The sequence below is a fragment of the Myxine glutinosa genome, chromosome 10 (assembly GCF_964187855.1).
Source record: "Myxine glutinosa chromosome 10, kmMyxGlut1.1, whole genome shotgun sequence".
Classification (NCBI taxonomy): domain Eukaryota; kingdom Metazoa; phylum Chordata; class Myxini; order Myxiniformes; family Myxinidae; genus Myxine; species Myxine glutinosa.
The window spans coordinates 62,282,486-62,294,685 of NC_136270.1; the positions used below are offsets into that span (position 1 = coordinate 62,282,486).

Below are 12,200 nucleotides of genomic sequence, written 5' to 3' on the forward strand. Positions count from 1 at the left end.
AAGTGGCAAAAAGTGACTTCCTGTTTTAAGGAAGGAGGAAATGAGAAAGAGAAGTGAGAGTATCAAGTGGTGTAAAAGCGAGAAAAATCGAGAATAGAGGCTATATATATATATATATATATATATATATATATATATATATATATATATATATATATATATATATATATATATATATATAACTGGAAAATGAAAAAAGACCATCTATCTAATACATCCGCAACGCATATTTATGGGTTATGGAAAAGACCTCGGGGGTGATGCACTCAACACATAAGGGCTCTTTAGTTCGATATTTCATTACCCTGTTAAGCATTCAGGTACGTACGTGTGCCGTGTCTGCATTTAAAAAATTCATTTTCTCGGCAACCGTTGGTCCGATTGACATGAAATTTTCACCATAGGAGGGCCTCCTCCTGTAGAATATTTTAATGAATATTATGACGTCATATGTCACGTGGTACAGGCGCCATCTCGAAAAAAGGTTGCACGTCTATATCTCCGAAACCGCTCCATGGAAAAAACTGAAATATGGCTCATTGTCAAGTACTCCGCTTGGGGAATAGGATATGTTAATTATGATATCATCGGTACTTTAATTATGACGTCATAATTCGACAAGTACAACGCTTGATTCGATCGGTATGAATTTTTTTCTCTGCAAACCTTGGTCCGATTGACACGAAATTTTCACCATGGGAGGGCCTCCTCCTGGAGAATATTTTAATGATTATGATGACGTAATAGGTCACGTGGTACAGGTGCCATCTTGGAAAAACTTCGCACCTCTTTTTCTCTGAAACCACTCCATGGAAAAAATTGAGACCTGGCTCATTGTCACCGACTCCCCATGGGGAATAAGATATGTTAATGATGGTCATCGGTGCCTTCGTTATGACGTCATAATTCGACAAATCATACAACACTTATCCATCCGATCATTATTTTAAAAAATTCAGCAACTGTTGGTCTGATGGACACGAAATTTTCACGATAGGAGCGCCTCCTCCTTTAGAATATTTTAATGATAATCATGACGTCATAGGTCATATGTTACAGGCGCCATCTTGGAAAAAACGAAAAACGTTGCACCTCTATATCTTCAAAACCGCTCGATGGAAAAAAATTGAAACGTGGCTCATTGTAAATAACTCCATATACCCATACTTGGGGAATAGGTGTTGTTAACGATGACGTCATTGGTGCCATAATTATGACGTCATAATTCGACAGGGACAACGCTTAGCCTGATCAGTTTGAAATTTATTGAGCATAATCTGTGCAACAATTATTTAGAGAATATAAATTTATGATGTCATCGCTCACATGGTCTGGCCAGCCATATTGGATCAAAAAAAAAACGTTCAAAAACAGAAGAGTTGGCTCACACCAAGTTGACTGCGCAGGGTAAGTATTCTATGAATACCATCTCGTTAGCAGTTGTGTTTCGTTAGGTTACCCTTTCCCCTCATAACAGGGACAGGGAAAAATGTTTGGTGTGTGTTTAGCAGGCTTTTTTATTTAATTATTTATTTGTTTGTTTGTACACTAAGTTGAGGCTCATGTAAGGGCTAACACATGGAACATATAATAAAGGGAATGGGAGGCAAGACGGGGGTTGAGGGGGGGGGGGAGGGAGAGAGGGAAGCACAACAGTAGAGAACAGGAGCATCGGGAGATCTGTGAAAGGGAGAGGGTTGGGGCGGGGTAAAAGATGAACAAGATGTATATGCAAGATGAACACAACAGGGGCTTTCAGGAATAAAGTCTGATATTGAAAGAGGTGGATTTGGGATGTATTAACGGGGTAGAAAAGATCAAGGTTTTGAATGGGGGAAGATAAGAGATGGTGGTGAATAGCTGTTTTAAAGACCTGGAGGGAGGAGTGGGATTGAAGAGAGCATGGTAGTTTGTTCCAGTGGAGGGAAAAAGATGAATGAAAGAGTGAAGGTGAGCAGACAGTCCTGATTTTGGCAGTTTCACCAGAAGAGGGTTTCTGGCAGATCTTGTGTGTCCTGCAGGAATATTTGGGGGGCAGAGCACAGATGCCTCCCTCTTTCTGCTGTTATTTTCATTCTGTTACATCCTGGTCCATTCTGTGTTCTAGCGACTCCACAAGCCTGGACAATGTATACAAAAATACCAAGTTAATTGCTCCAGAATCCAGATAGCATCAAAGATTAAACGGCCATGTTTGGACATTCCGAGGGAAGAAAATGGATAAAAACAAATATTCCAGGTTAATTGTCGTGAGAATCATTGTTTTGCCTTTTCCATGAATTACATTTTGGATTTTACAAATAACCAAACAAATTCAAAGTAAAGGAGAAGGCTATTTGACCCACCCTGACTGTGCCATATTCACATCCGAGCACTCATGGGTACTCATTCGGTTTTTTGAAAAATATACAGCTGATCCCAAGCAGAGCATTTTGGCAGGGTCGGTCCTGGCATAGAACGGCCTTTTTGGAAGATACAGTGGTATCTTTTAATGTCCACAACCTCAATGTAAATGATGCAGACAGCTTTACAACAGCACCTGCATATGACGTGTTGTGACATTCATCATGATGGCATGTTTACTCGGTGACATGTTTACTTGAGTAAATCCCACATTCTCTGGGATTTTAATCGAAGCCAGATGTCTCACAGATGCCGATTTTCATTTCCTGTTTTTGTAATCGAGATGTGACCACAATTTTTCATTCGAATTATATTATCATTTGTCCACTTTTTTATTATTTAACCCCACAGAAAGATTACTTCCAGGATGATTTGTTTCCGGATACCCATGCTTGGTGGGAGCCTGCACTCACAGGCCAAACTTGGCTGGCTGGAATGAATGGAAACCACAAAAGCTTGAGCCTGTGTCCAACAAATATGGTGCCAGGTGAGTTTGTTTATTTTGTTTGTTTTTTTTTGGTATACAAACTCAAAGATTGTGGAAGAGTTAGAACACAGAATGGACCAAGACGCAACATAACAGAAGGAACAGCAGAAAAGGGGAAATGCCGATAGCAGGTCCGATGGAGAAAATAGACAGAGACAGATAAAATGTATGTTGGGAAGGGGAGAACGCAAGGGATGGATACAGAAACAAAGTTTTGGGAGGCGGTTAGCGGTTGTTTAACAGGTGTAGATAAGATCATGGTTTTGCATTGGGGGGGGGGGGGGGGTTGAGATGGTGATGAACAGCTATCTTGAAGACCTGGAGGGAATAATGAGATTGAAGAGAGTGTGAAAGTTGGCTCCACAGGCAGGAAAAAAGAGGAACAAATGAGTGGAGGTGAGCAGTGGTTCTGGAAGTTGGCAGTTTCAATAGAAGGGGGTTGCTGGTGGACTGCGTGCATCCTTAAAATACCAGGGGGAAGGGGGGGACAAAACATGGAGAGGGCAGAGGTTGCAAGACCAGAAAGGAGGCGGAAGAAGACAGAAAGATCACGGACGTGTCAGTGATGGTGAAGTGATCCCATAGACTCGGCTTCATCGTGAGAAATTCCAATAATATTAACGGTCTTTGTTTTCCGCGGTGTCAATCTGAGCAAGGGATGAGACATGGGAGCCAGCCCAGATGGGAGAGCAGTGCTCCATCAAGCTGCAGATGAAAGCCTTGTAGGTGGATAGGGGTTCGTGTGTGCTAAGGAAGGACTTTGCATGACGGAGGATGCCCTTTTGGTGACTGGCTTTGGATGGCAACTTTGAAATGTGGTTTGCCCAAGAGAGATCAAAGCTGAGAGTGCAATGCAATAATTTGAATGACGGAACCTCTTTGAGAGGGTTGTTTCGAGAGTGCATTGAGTGTTTCTTTGACATACTTGATCTATGAAGAAAAGTTCTAAAAACAACTATGTGAACATGTATGGTTTCTGAAGCTTTATCTATCTATTTCCTCTTTCGCACAAATGTTACAATATAATACTTTAAGAACAGCCATTATTGGTCAATAAATTATTACATTTGTGAGGAATGGGTGTGAACAAGTGAGGTGTGAGTGTGTTTGTGTGTAAGTGAGTGCACGTGCACAAGTGCATGATCGAAACGGCTTCCTCTGTATTTGGCAATGTTGAAACCCTTTTCATATCTTATCGTGCACGTGTGCTCATTTTGCAGTGTCAGAAATCACAGTGAATGAGCCGATGAAGAGGCCTCAGGGGCAGAATTCTTATTTGGAAATTAAGTCGGATGAACAAAAGAAAGAAGAGGTAAGGATTCGAGCAAAATAAAAGTTCCGATTTCCCTATCGGTGACATTATTGCGAGAGCGGTAGAGCGAGTTGAATGTGGAGTGTCTTTCCTAGTTACTTCTTCAGAAGTATAAGGTGATTCGTTTTCAAGACAGGGCTGTCAAAATGATTTATCAATGCTAAATGAGGCATTTTGCGCATGTGCTGTGTGTGTGCCAGTAACTCGGTTCGGCTTTACGGGCACTTTTAACATTCTGATACCAGCACGAAATCTGTGATTCAAATCGTCTTTTTAATAGAATCTTCAGCATTTCGACAGGAGTGGCAATTTCAAAATGGTTGTCCATAATTATTCTTTTCATGAATGCAAATCAGCAGAAATATAGGAAATACGAGAATATCCATGGATGAGAGGTGTTGGGTTCATACCACTTACTGTTAATACAAGCAAGTGTTGGCCGAGGATGTAACACACACACACTACACACGCACACCACACACGCACACCACATGGGAAGCTTCAACTTTTACAATAGATGCAAAATGTTGTATAATTCATCTTGCAGCCACAGAACCAAACATACAATGAACGTTTATAACAGCCCTCACAGCCCTCACAACCCATACAACTCCCAACCCCCCTTTCCCAACATGATTAATAGTAAATATTATCTTCTTTTTTTTTTACCCTGCACATTCAAATTCCACAGATATGACCTTCCCATCGGTTTTCAAAATCCAGATAAACAGTCCATTTACTGGTAGCCATTCATCGGGGGGGCGGGGGGGTGTTTCTGTAACACACGTTCATCCCCTCGGGCCTTGCACTGTCCCACATGGTCGGGAGTTTGCAGTACGAGCAGGTGCCCATTTGGGGAGCTGAAAAAGTTCTCAGTCTTTCATTGTGCAGAGGCACATTCCTTTCTCTCAGGTACTTTTCCAAGTAACTTTCAGAAGCTTGATGAGCCATTTCAAGTAACCATCCTTATTCTGGAGACATAATACATTTTATTTTGCCCAAATATGTTCAGCTTTCTCGAGTTTATGTGCCTGCGCACCGAGCATTTTGAGGCGGATTACATCGTTTTGAAATTGCCGTATTCGCCTTATCCCATGAAAAGTGGATGAGGAAACAGTATTAACAAAATCACTAGGAAAGGATCATGAAGTTTTGGAAAGTGTTCATGGTGAGATTTGTCCGTGCAGCTCCTCAGTGCAATGGTGTCCAAATTGGAGGCTCGAGAGGAGCCACTACCCCAAGACCAGATGGAGGGTGTAGATGAAGATGAATGGGTAAGAAATGCAAACTGTGCATATTTCTGAGCTTTGACTTGTTTTCCTCAAAGGTAATTGTTTATATTTATTATTACTTGTATTTTTGCTTGAAGATCTATTTTGTAGCAGATGACAAATAAAATTGTGTACTGTATACAACAAACAAACAACAGACATTTTAAGGCAATTTTCCCTGCAAGAGCGGGGGTTAGCCTTGCGGTCCCCATGACAATCTTCTCCATTTTGCCCTATTTTCTGCATCTCTCCTTGTTAACCCCCTTGCCCGCATTTCTTCTTCCACCACCTTTGGCCAAGTCTTTCTCGGTCTTCCCCATCCTCTACTTCCTTCTACATTCATTTCCATCACTCTTCTCAACCAGTCACTTTCATCCTTCCTCAACACATGACCAAACCATCTCAAACTGTTTCTCTTCACGGCATCCATCACAGGCTCTATTCCCATCATCTTTCACAATTCATTATTTGTCTTCTTCTCTCTCAACGATACTCCGCACATCCACAGAACCATTCGCATGTCCACCCTTTCCAGCCTTCGTTGCTGCTCTATGTTCATTACCCATGTCTCACTCCCATAAATCATAACACTTCTCACACATGCAGCATCCACCTTTCCCTTCAGCTTCAACGACACTCCCCTCCTCGTCAGCACGCCACTCAGTTCCCGAAACTTCTTCCATGCACATCTCACTCTAGCAACCGTTGCCGAGTCTGATCCACCTTCTCCATTCAGCATGTCTCCGAGGTAGCAAATCGTGTACTGTATGTGCACGAATATGTGATGCCTAATATAGTCAGACCATCCCTCATCCCATCTACACCCAAGTCTCATTCCAACACACACACACACACGTATGCAGTGCCTATAGAAAGTCAATACCCACTTTCAAATTTTTCACCTTTTGTTGCCTTATAGCCTGGAAATAAATTGCATTAAATCAGACTTTTCTACCTTTATTTACACATCGTAACCCACAACTTACAAGTGAAAAACAAATTGTACAAATTTCTGAAAATTAATTAAAAATACAAAACGAGAATATCTTGGTTGCATAAGTGTCCACCCCCCCCCCCCCCCCTCCTTATAATAGCAAATGTAAATACGCTCAGGTGTAAATCACCTTCAAAGTCACACACCAAGTTAATTTGCCCCCACCTGTGTTCAATTCTGATTACTTCAGAATAAAATCAGCGGTTCCTGTAGGTTACCTCTGCTAGGTCGTGCATTTCACAGCAAAGACTCAACCATGAGCACCAAGGAGCTTTCAAAAGATCTCTGGGATAAAGTTGTGGCAAGGCACACATCAGGGGATGGGTATAAAATACCTCTTATTTTTCAAATTACTTGAATATCCCTTAGAGCACAGCCAAGACAATCATTAAGAAGTGGAAGAAGTATGGTATCACCAAGACCCTGCCTAGATCAGGCAGTCCCTCCAAACTGGATGACCAAGCACGGAGGAGACTGATCAGATCGGCCACCAAGAGGCCAATGGCAACCTTGAAAGAGCTACAGGCCTTTATGGTAAAGACTGGTCACTGTGTGCACGTGAGAACAATATCCCAAGCACTCCACAAGTCTGGCCTGTATGGTAGGGTGGCAAGAAGTAAGCCATTACTCAAAAAAGCCTACCTTGAGCCCCGTTTGAGGTGTGCAAAAATACCACTCCGGAGATTCTGAAGCCATGTGGCAAAAAGTTTTGTGGTCGGGCGAAACCAACTTGGTCATCCAGTTTGGTCCATCCAGAGATCGGGCAAAAACGATATACAGCACGATATCTCAAAAAGTTGTGTACCATTTATGACTCAACTTTGTGGACGAGTTGGTTCGGTGACGAGGATAAGCCGATTAGATTTTAGTTCAGGTCCGAATTCAGATCCGGCCTATCAGTGGGATACAAACATAAACTGTTCAGCCTGGCGGAGGTATTCTCTCTACCCAGTGCCGTTCTAGTTTTCATTTGAACAATATTCCTGAGATTCACTTTGCTGGATCAATCAGTCATACGATCATCCTAAGGCAAACTCCTCTGTGTAGCTTACGTCTCAAATAAATGTGGTGTTACTGGTGTCTTTTGTTTAGTATTGTTTAACCAAACCATTATCCGTTTGTGTTTTGGAATGAGCAAAGTGAAGCTAATCTTAGGAATATTAAGATGTTTTTCTTTTCTTTTTTTTTTCCTGTGTGATGTCCATGTGACCAGGATGATTGAGCCATTGATGGAGAGATGACCGCATCACCAAATCGTTTGATTTTTGTATCCAATGGACCAAATATTCCATTTTGAACTGAACTTGTAAGCTATGTGCGGTGTTGATTTTGAGCTTGACTTCACGTTGCGATTACAATTAACAAACTTACCTGCCCGTGTACTTTCTGTGGACCACATTTTGTGAGTCAGTCTGCATGCTGAAATTGGTTCAGTTTAATATTCGTATTGATTTGTGATAAAAGATATTCTGAGCTTTTCCACTGTTTTGCAACCAATTCCCTTTTGGATGTAAGGACATAATTGTTATACCGTGAGTGTATAATGGTCGTGCCATTTCCGAACGCAGTACCGTTGTTTTGTAGAACATGCCAAATTGGACTGAGGCTTTGGGCCTTCCGTATTTCTCTGCAAATCCAGTAGGATGTCGTAGTGACGTCTTTGCCAGCAAATTGGACTGTGTGTTTGATTGGTGGAGATAGTCCCATGACCTGACACACCGATGTGTGGTCAGATTATCCCCCAAAGTATATTTTCTGCATTCCAGAATGAATTGCATTTTTAAACGTCTTGTTCCAACCTGTTGGAAACAGTCGAGGTGACCTGGAAATCCTTAGTCTCATACACCTTTCACCGTACTCATCTGCTCTTTCACTTCGACTTCTTTAATGATACCTTTGTAATGGCAGTGAGGCAGCTGTCCTGAGTATCGAGATTTAAATGTTGAACTTCCTATAATAAGGGTACAAGATGGACAGCTGCATGACATGCTACGTATTATGTGACGATTGTTGCATCAGATTTTTTTTTTATCGTATTGTATTTTATTTGCTTGAACCTCAACTAACACATTAATCATGGCATGTCCCACCAATATAATAGGTGTTTGTGGCCATAATATTATGCGAATTTGGGTGACATTGATTCCTCTTTCATGTCACCAAGTGCTTCCTGGGAAATGCCAAATGGTGTGTGTGTGTGTGTGTGTGTGTGTGTGTGTGTGTGTGTGTGTGTGTGTGTGTGTGTGTGTGTGTGTGTGTGTGTGTGTGTGTGTGTGTGTGTGTGTGTGTGTGTGTGTGTGTGTGTGTGTGTGTGTGTGTGTGGGGGGGGGGGGGGGGGTGGTGTGTGTGTGTAGGTAGAGAGAGAGAGATATGTTGTTGCACTTCATGCTTTACGGTTGTACACCCATGTGAGCTTTAACTTGAACTCTTGGATTTTGACCAAATTTGCTAATAAATTATTAATTTTTCATAACATGTTTACACAATTAAGTACATTTCGTGATGTTGAAATGTTTTTTGGCTTTCCGAATTTATCATTTGTGTGCATTCTGAAAGTAATTTTGCTTTGCATGAAATTAATTTTGATATTTACTTGATATCCAGGTCTGATGAATAAAATCATTGATTCAGCTTGTCTCCATTTTTTTTGACATTCAGTCATGCATTATTATACTGATGCGAGAAGTAATGTAGTGGCTTACTACGAGAATTCCTGCATGAGAATTCCAGAAGTTGTGGGTTATATACATATATATATATATATATACACAAAGAATTAAGTTAAGCACCCCCCCCGTTTTTTTACAACCTCGCACATTACAAGTTTGTTGTCGTCAAAACAGTGTAATATACCCATGATATTGCTATATTTTCTGGAGAAGTGATATTATGGTCACATAAAAACATAACAATCATGCCGTTTTCAATATTTTATTCTGAATAATTTAAGGTGAAATTTTTTGGGAATTTTAGGCATATTTTCACCTCAATTTAAGTATGGAGCTATAGGTCCATCACGGACAGTGTGGATGACGTTTATGTTTTCTAACGTACAGTCATTGTTCTGAGAAGACCTCTAGCGATCTTTGCGTCAATAACGTGTGTAGGACCCACGTGATCGGATCACTGACTCAACCAATCACTTTTTTTCACTTTGATCACTCAATTTCATCAATGGATAATTGCTAATGTCATACCAATCATTATTTGATCTCACATACCTTAGAATATATGCCAATGTATACATATACACAAAGAATATATATTAGGGGGTGCTTACCTTAATTCGTTGTGTAGGGGTGCTTAACTTAATTCTTTGTGTATATATACAGTCACGTGAAAAAGTAAGTACACCCCATGTAAAGTTTTGACTTTTTCAACATATTTCAACATACAGCTATTTTTTTTTTTTTTTTTTTTTTTTTTTTTTTGTATACAAGGTCGAGGCTCGTGAAAGAGCGAACATTAATCACACAGAAAGACAAACCGACACATAAAACATATAACATAGGGAGCGGTAGACAAGATGGGGAGAGAGGGGGAAGGACACAAACACAACATTGGAGAGCAGGGACCGAGAGACATGGAGACATCGAGAGATCTGAGAGAGGGCGAGGGCTTTGGGGGGGGGGGGCGTGGGAAGGGGGCGGTGGGAGAGGTATAAAACATATGGACACTGCCAGGACTTCCAGGAAAGAAGTTGGAATTTCAAACAAGGTGGATCTGGGGTGAATTAGCGGGGGTAGAAAAGATCAAGGTTTTGGATGGGGGAAGATAAGAGATGGTGGTGAACAGCTGTTTTAAAGACCTGGAGGGAGGAGTGGGATTGAAGGGAGTGAGGGAGTTTGTTCCAGAGGCGGGAGAAAAGAGGAATGAAAGAGTGAAAGTGAGCAGAGAGCCGAGATTTCGGCAGTTTAACCATCAGAGGGTTGCTGGCAGATCTTGTGCGACCTATAGGAATATTTGGGGGACAGAGCACAGAGAGAGCTGGGGGTGCAAGGCCGGAGAGGAGTCGGTAGAAGACAGAAAGACCACCTACCTGCCTGCGGTGAGTGAGTGAAAGGCCCTCAGAGATAGCTTCATCGCGGGAGATTCCAATAATTCTGAAAGCTTTGGTTTCAACAGCGTGAAGCCGAGCTAGGTGTGAGGCAGGAGCACCGGCCCATAGGGGAGAACAGTATTCCATTGAGCTGCGGATGAAAGCCTTGTATGTGGTGAGGAGCTCAGGTGTGCCGAGGAAGGACTTCGCACGACGGAGGATGCCCAGTCGGCAACTGGCTTTGGAGGCCAGCTTGGAAATGTGGTTTTCCCAAGAAATCATGGCAGATAGTGAGACCCAAATTTGATCTTCATTTCAACAATATTGATAGATAAAGGTGATATAATATAACAAATATCATGAAACATTTACATTTTATAGTCCATTGTGTAATTTAAATAAACATAAATGCAAATTTCACATGTGGAAAAAGTAAGTACACCCTTGGCTCTAATAGGTGGTATTGCCCTCTTTGGCAGAAACAACCTCAAGTAGGCGTTTCTTATAACTGTCTACCAGTCTCTGACATCGACTGGGAGAAATTTTTGCCCACTCCTCCATGCAGAATTCTTTCAGCTGTGCGATGTTTGAGGGGTTTCTTGCATGCACAGCTCGTTTCAAATCCCCCCACAACATCTCGATGGGATTTAGATCCGGGCTTTGACTTGGCCATTCCAGAACCCTCCATTTCTTTCTTTTCAGCCATTCCTTGGTGGATTTACTGGTATGTTTAGGGTCATTGTCATGTTGCAAGGTCCACCTTCGGTTGAGCTTCAACTTTCCGACAGATGGCCTCACATTATCCTCAAGCACCCTCTGGTTCAATGAAGAATTCATCGTGGATTCTATGATGGTGAGCTGCCCAGGCCCTGATGCAGCAAAGCTGCCCCAAACCATAATATTTCCACCACCATGCTTTACAGTTGGTATCAGGTTCTTGTGGTCAAATGCTGTCTTTGGTTTTCGCCAAACATGCCTTCTGGTACTGTGGCTAAATAGCTCTACCTTTGACTCATCTGTCCAGAGCACATTGTTCCAGAAGTGCTGGTCTTTGCCTCGGTGTTCATTGGCAAACTTTAGTCTTGCCCTGATGTTCTTTCTGGACAGCAAATGTTTCCTCCTGGCACACCTCCCATGTACATCAAATTTGTGCAGCCTCTTTCTAATGGTAGACTCGTGCACTTTGACATCAACAGTGGCAAGAGCTACCTGTAGGTCCCGTGATGACATTCTGGGGTTCTTAGAGACTTCTTTCAGCAACTTGCGGTCTGCTCTCGGGCTGAACTTGCTGGGGCGGCCTGGCCTGAACAAGTTGTCAGTTGTTTGGAATCTTCTCCACTTGTCGATGATCTTCCGGAGAGTCAAATGATTGAATTCAAATTGTTTGGAGATCTTTTTAAATCCCTTCCCAGACTCGTAGGCATCTATAACCTTCTTTCTGAAGGCCTCAGAGAGCTCTTTTGATCTAGGCATGGTGACACTGCACACTTCAACAACAAAGAGCAAACCAAACTAAATGTCTGAGGTTTAAATAAGACAGGTTCCTCCAAGATCCTCTCTAACGATGTTCTAATCATTTTCACCTGAGCTGGTGCACCTGATTCTAATTTTAGGTATTTGAAGTAGTGATAAATGTAGGGGTGTATTTACTTTTTCCACATGTGAAATTTGCATTTATGTTTATTTAAATTATA

At 41.8% G+C, this 12,200-nt stretch overlaps 1 protein-coding gene and 1 long non-coding RNA gene across 3 annotated transcripts in view; one reads left to right on the forward strand and one right to left on the reverse strand.

Moving 5' to 3' along the window:
- Positions 1–9,097, forward strand: part of CORO7 (coronin 7) — a 150,054-nt gene extending 140,957 nt beyond the window's left edge. The window contains exons 25-28 of the mRNA XM_068126896.2: positions 2,755–2,890; positions 4,111–4,202; positions 5,390–5,476; positions 7,681–9,097. Of these exons, the coding sequence (XP_067982997.2) occupies positions 2,755–2,890; positions 4,111–4,202; positions 5,390–5,476; positions 7,681–7,689 (324 nt within the window). The 3' untranslated portion in view covers positions 7,690–9,097. The remainder of the gene's footprint in view (positions 1–2,754; positions 2,891–4,110; positions 4,203–5,389; positions 5,477–7,680) is intronic.
- The window catches only part of LOC144894046 (uncharacterized), a 54,955-nt gene that overhangs the window by 17,229 nt on the left and 25,526 nt on the right, over positions 1–12,200 (reverse strand). The gene's annotated exons all lie outside the window — the stretch shown is intronic.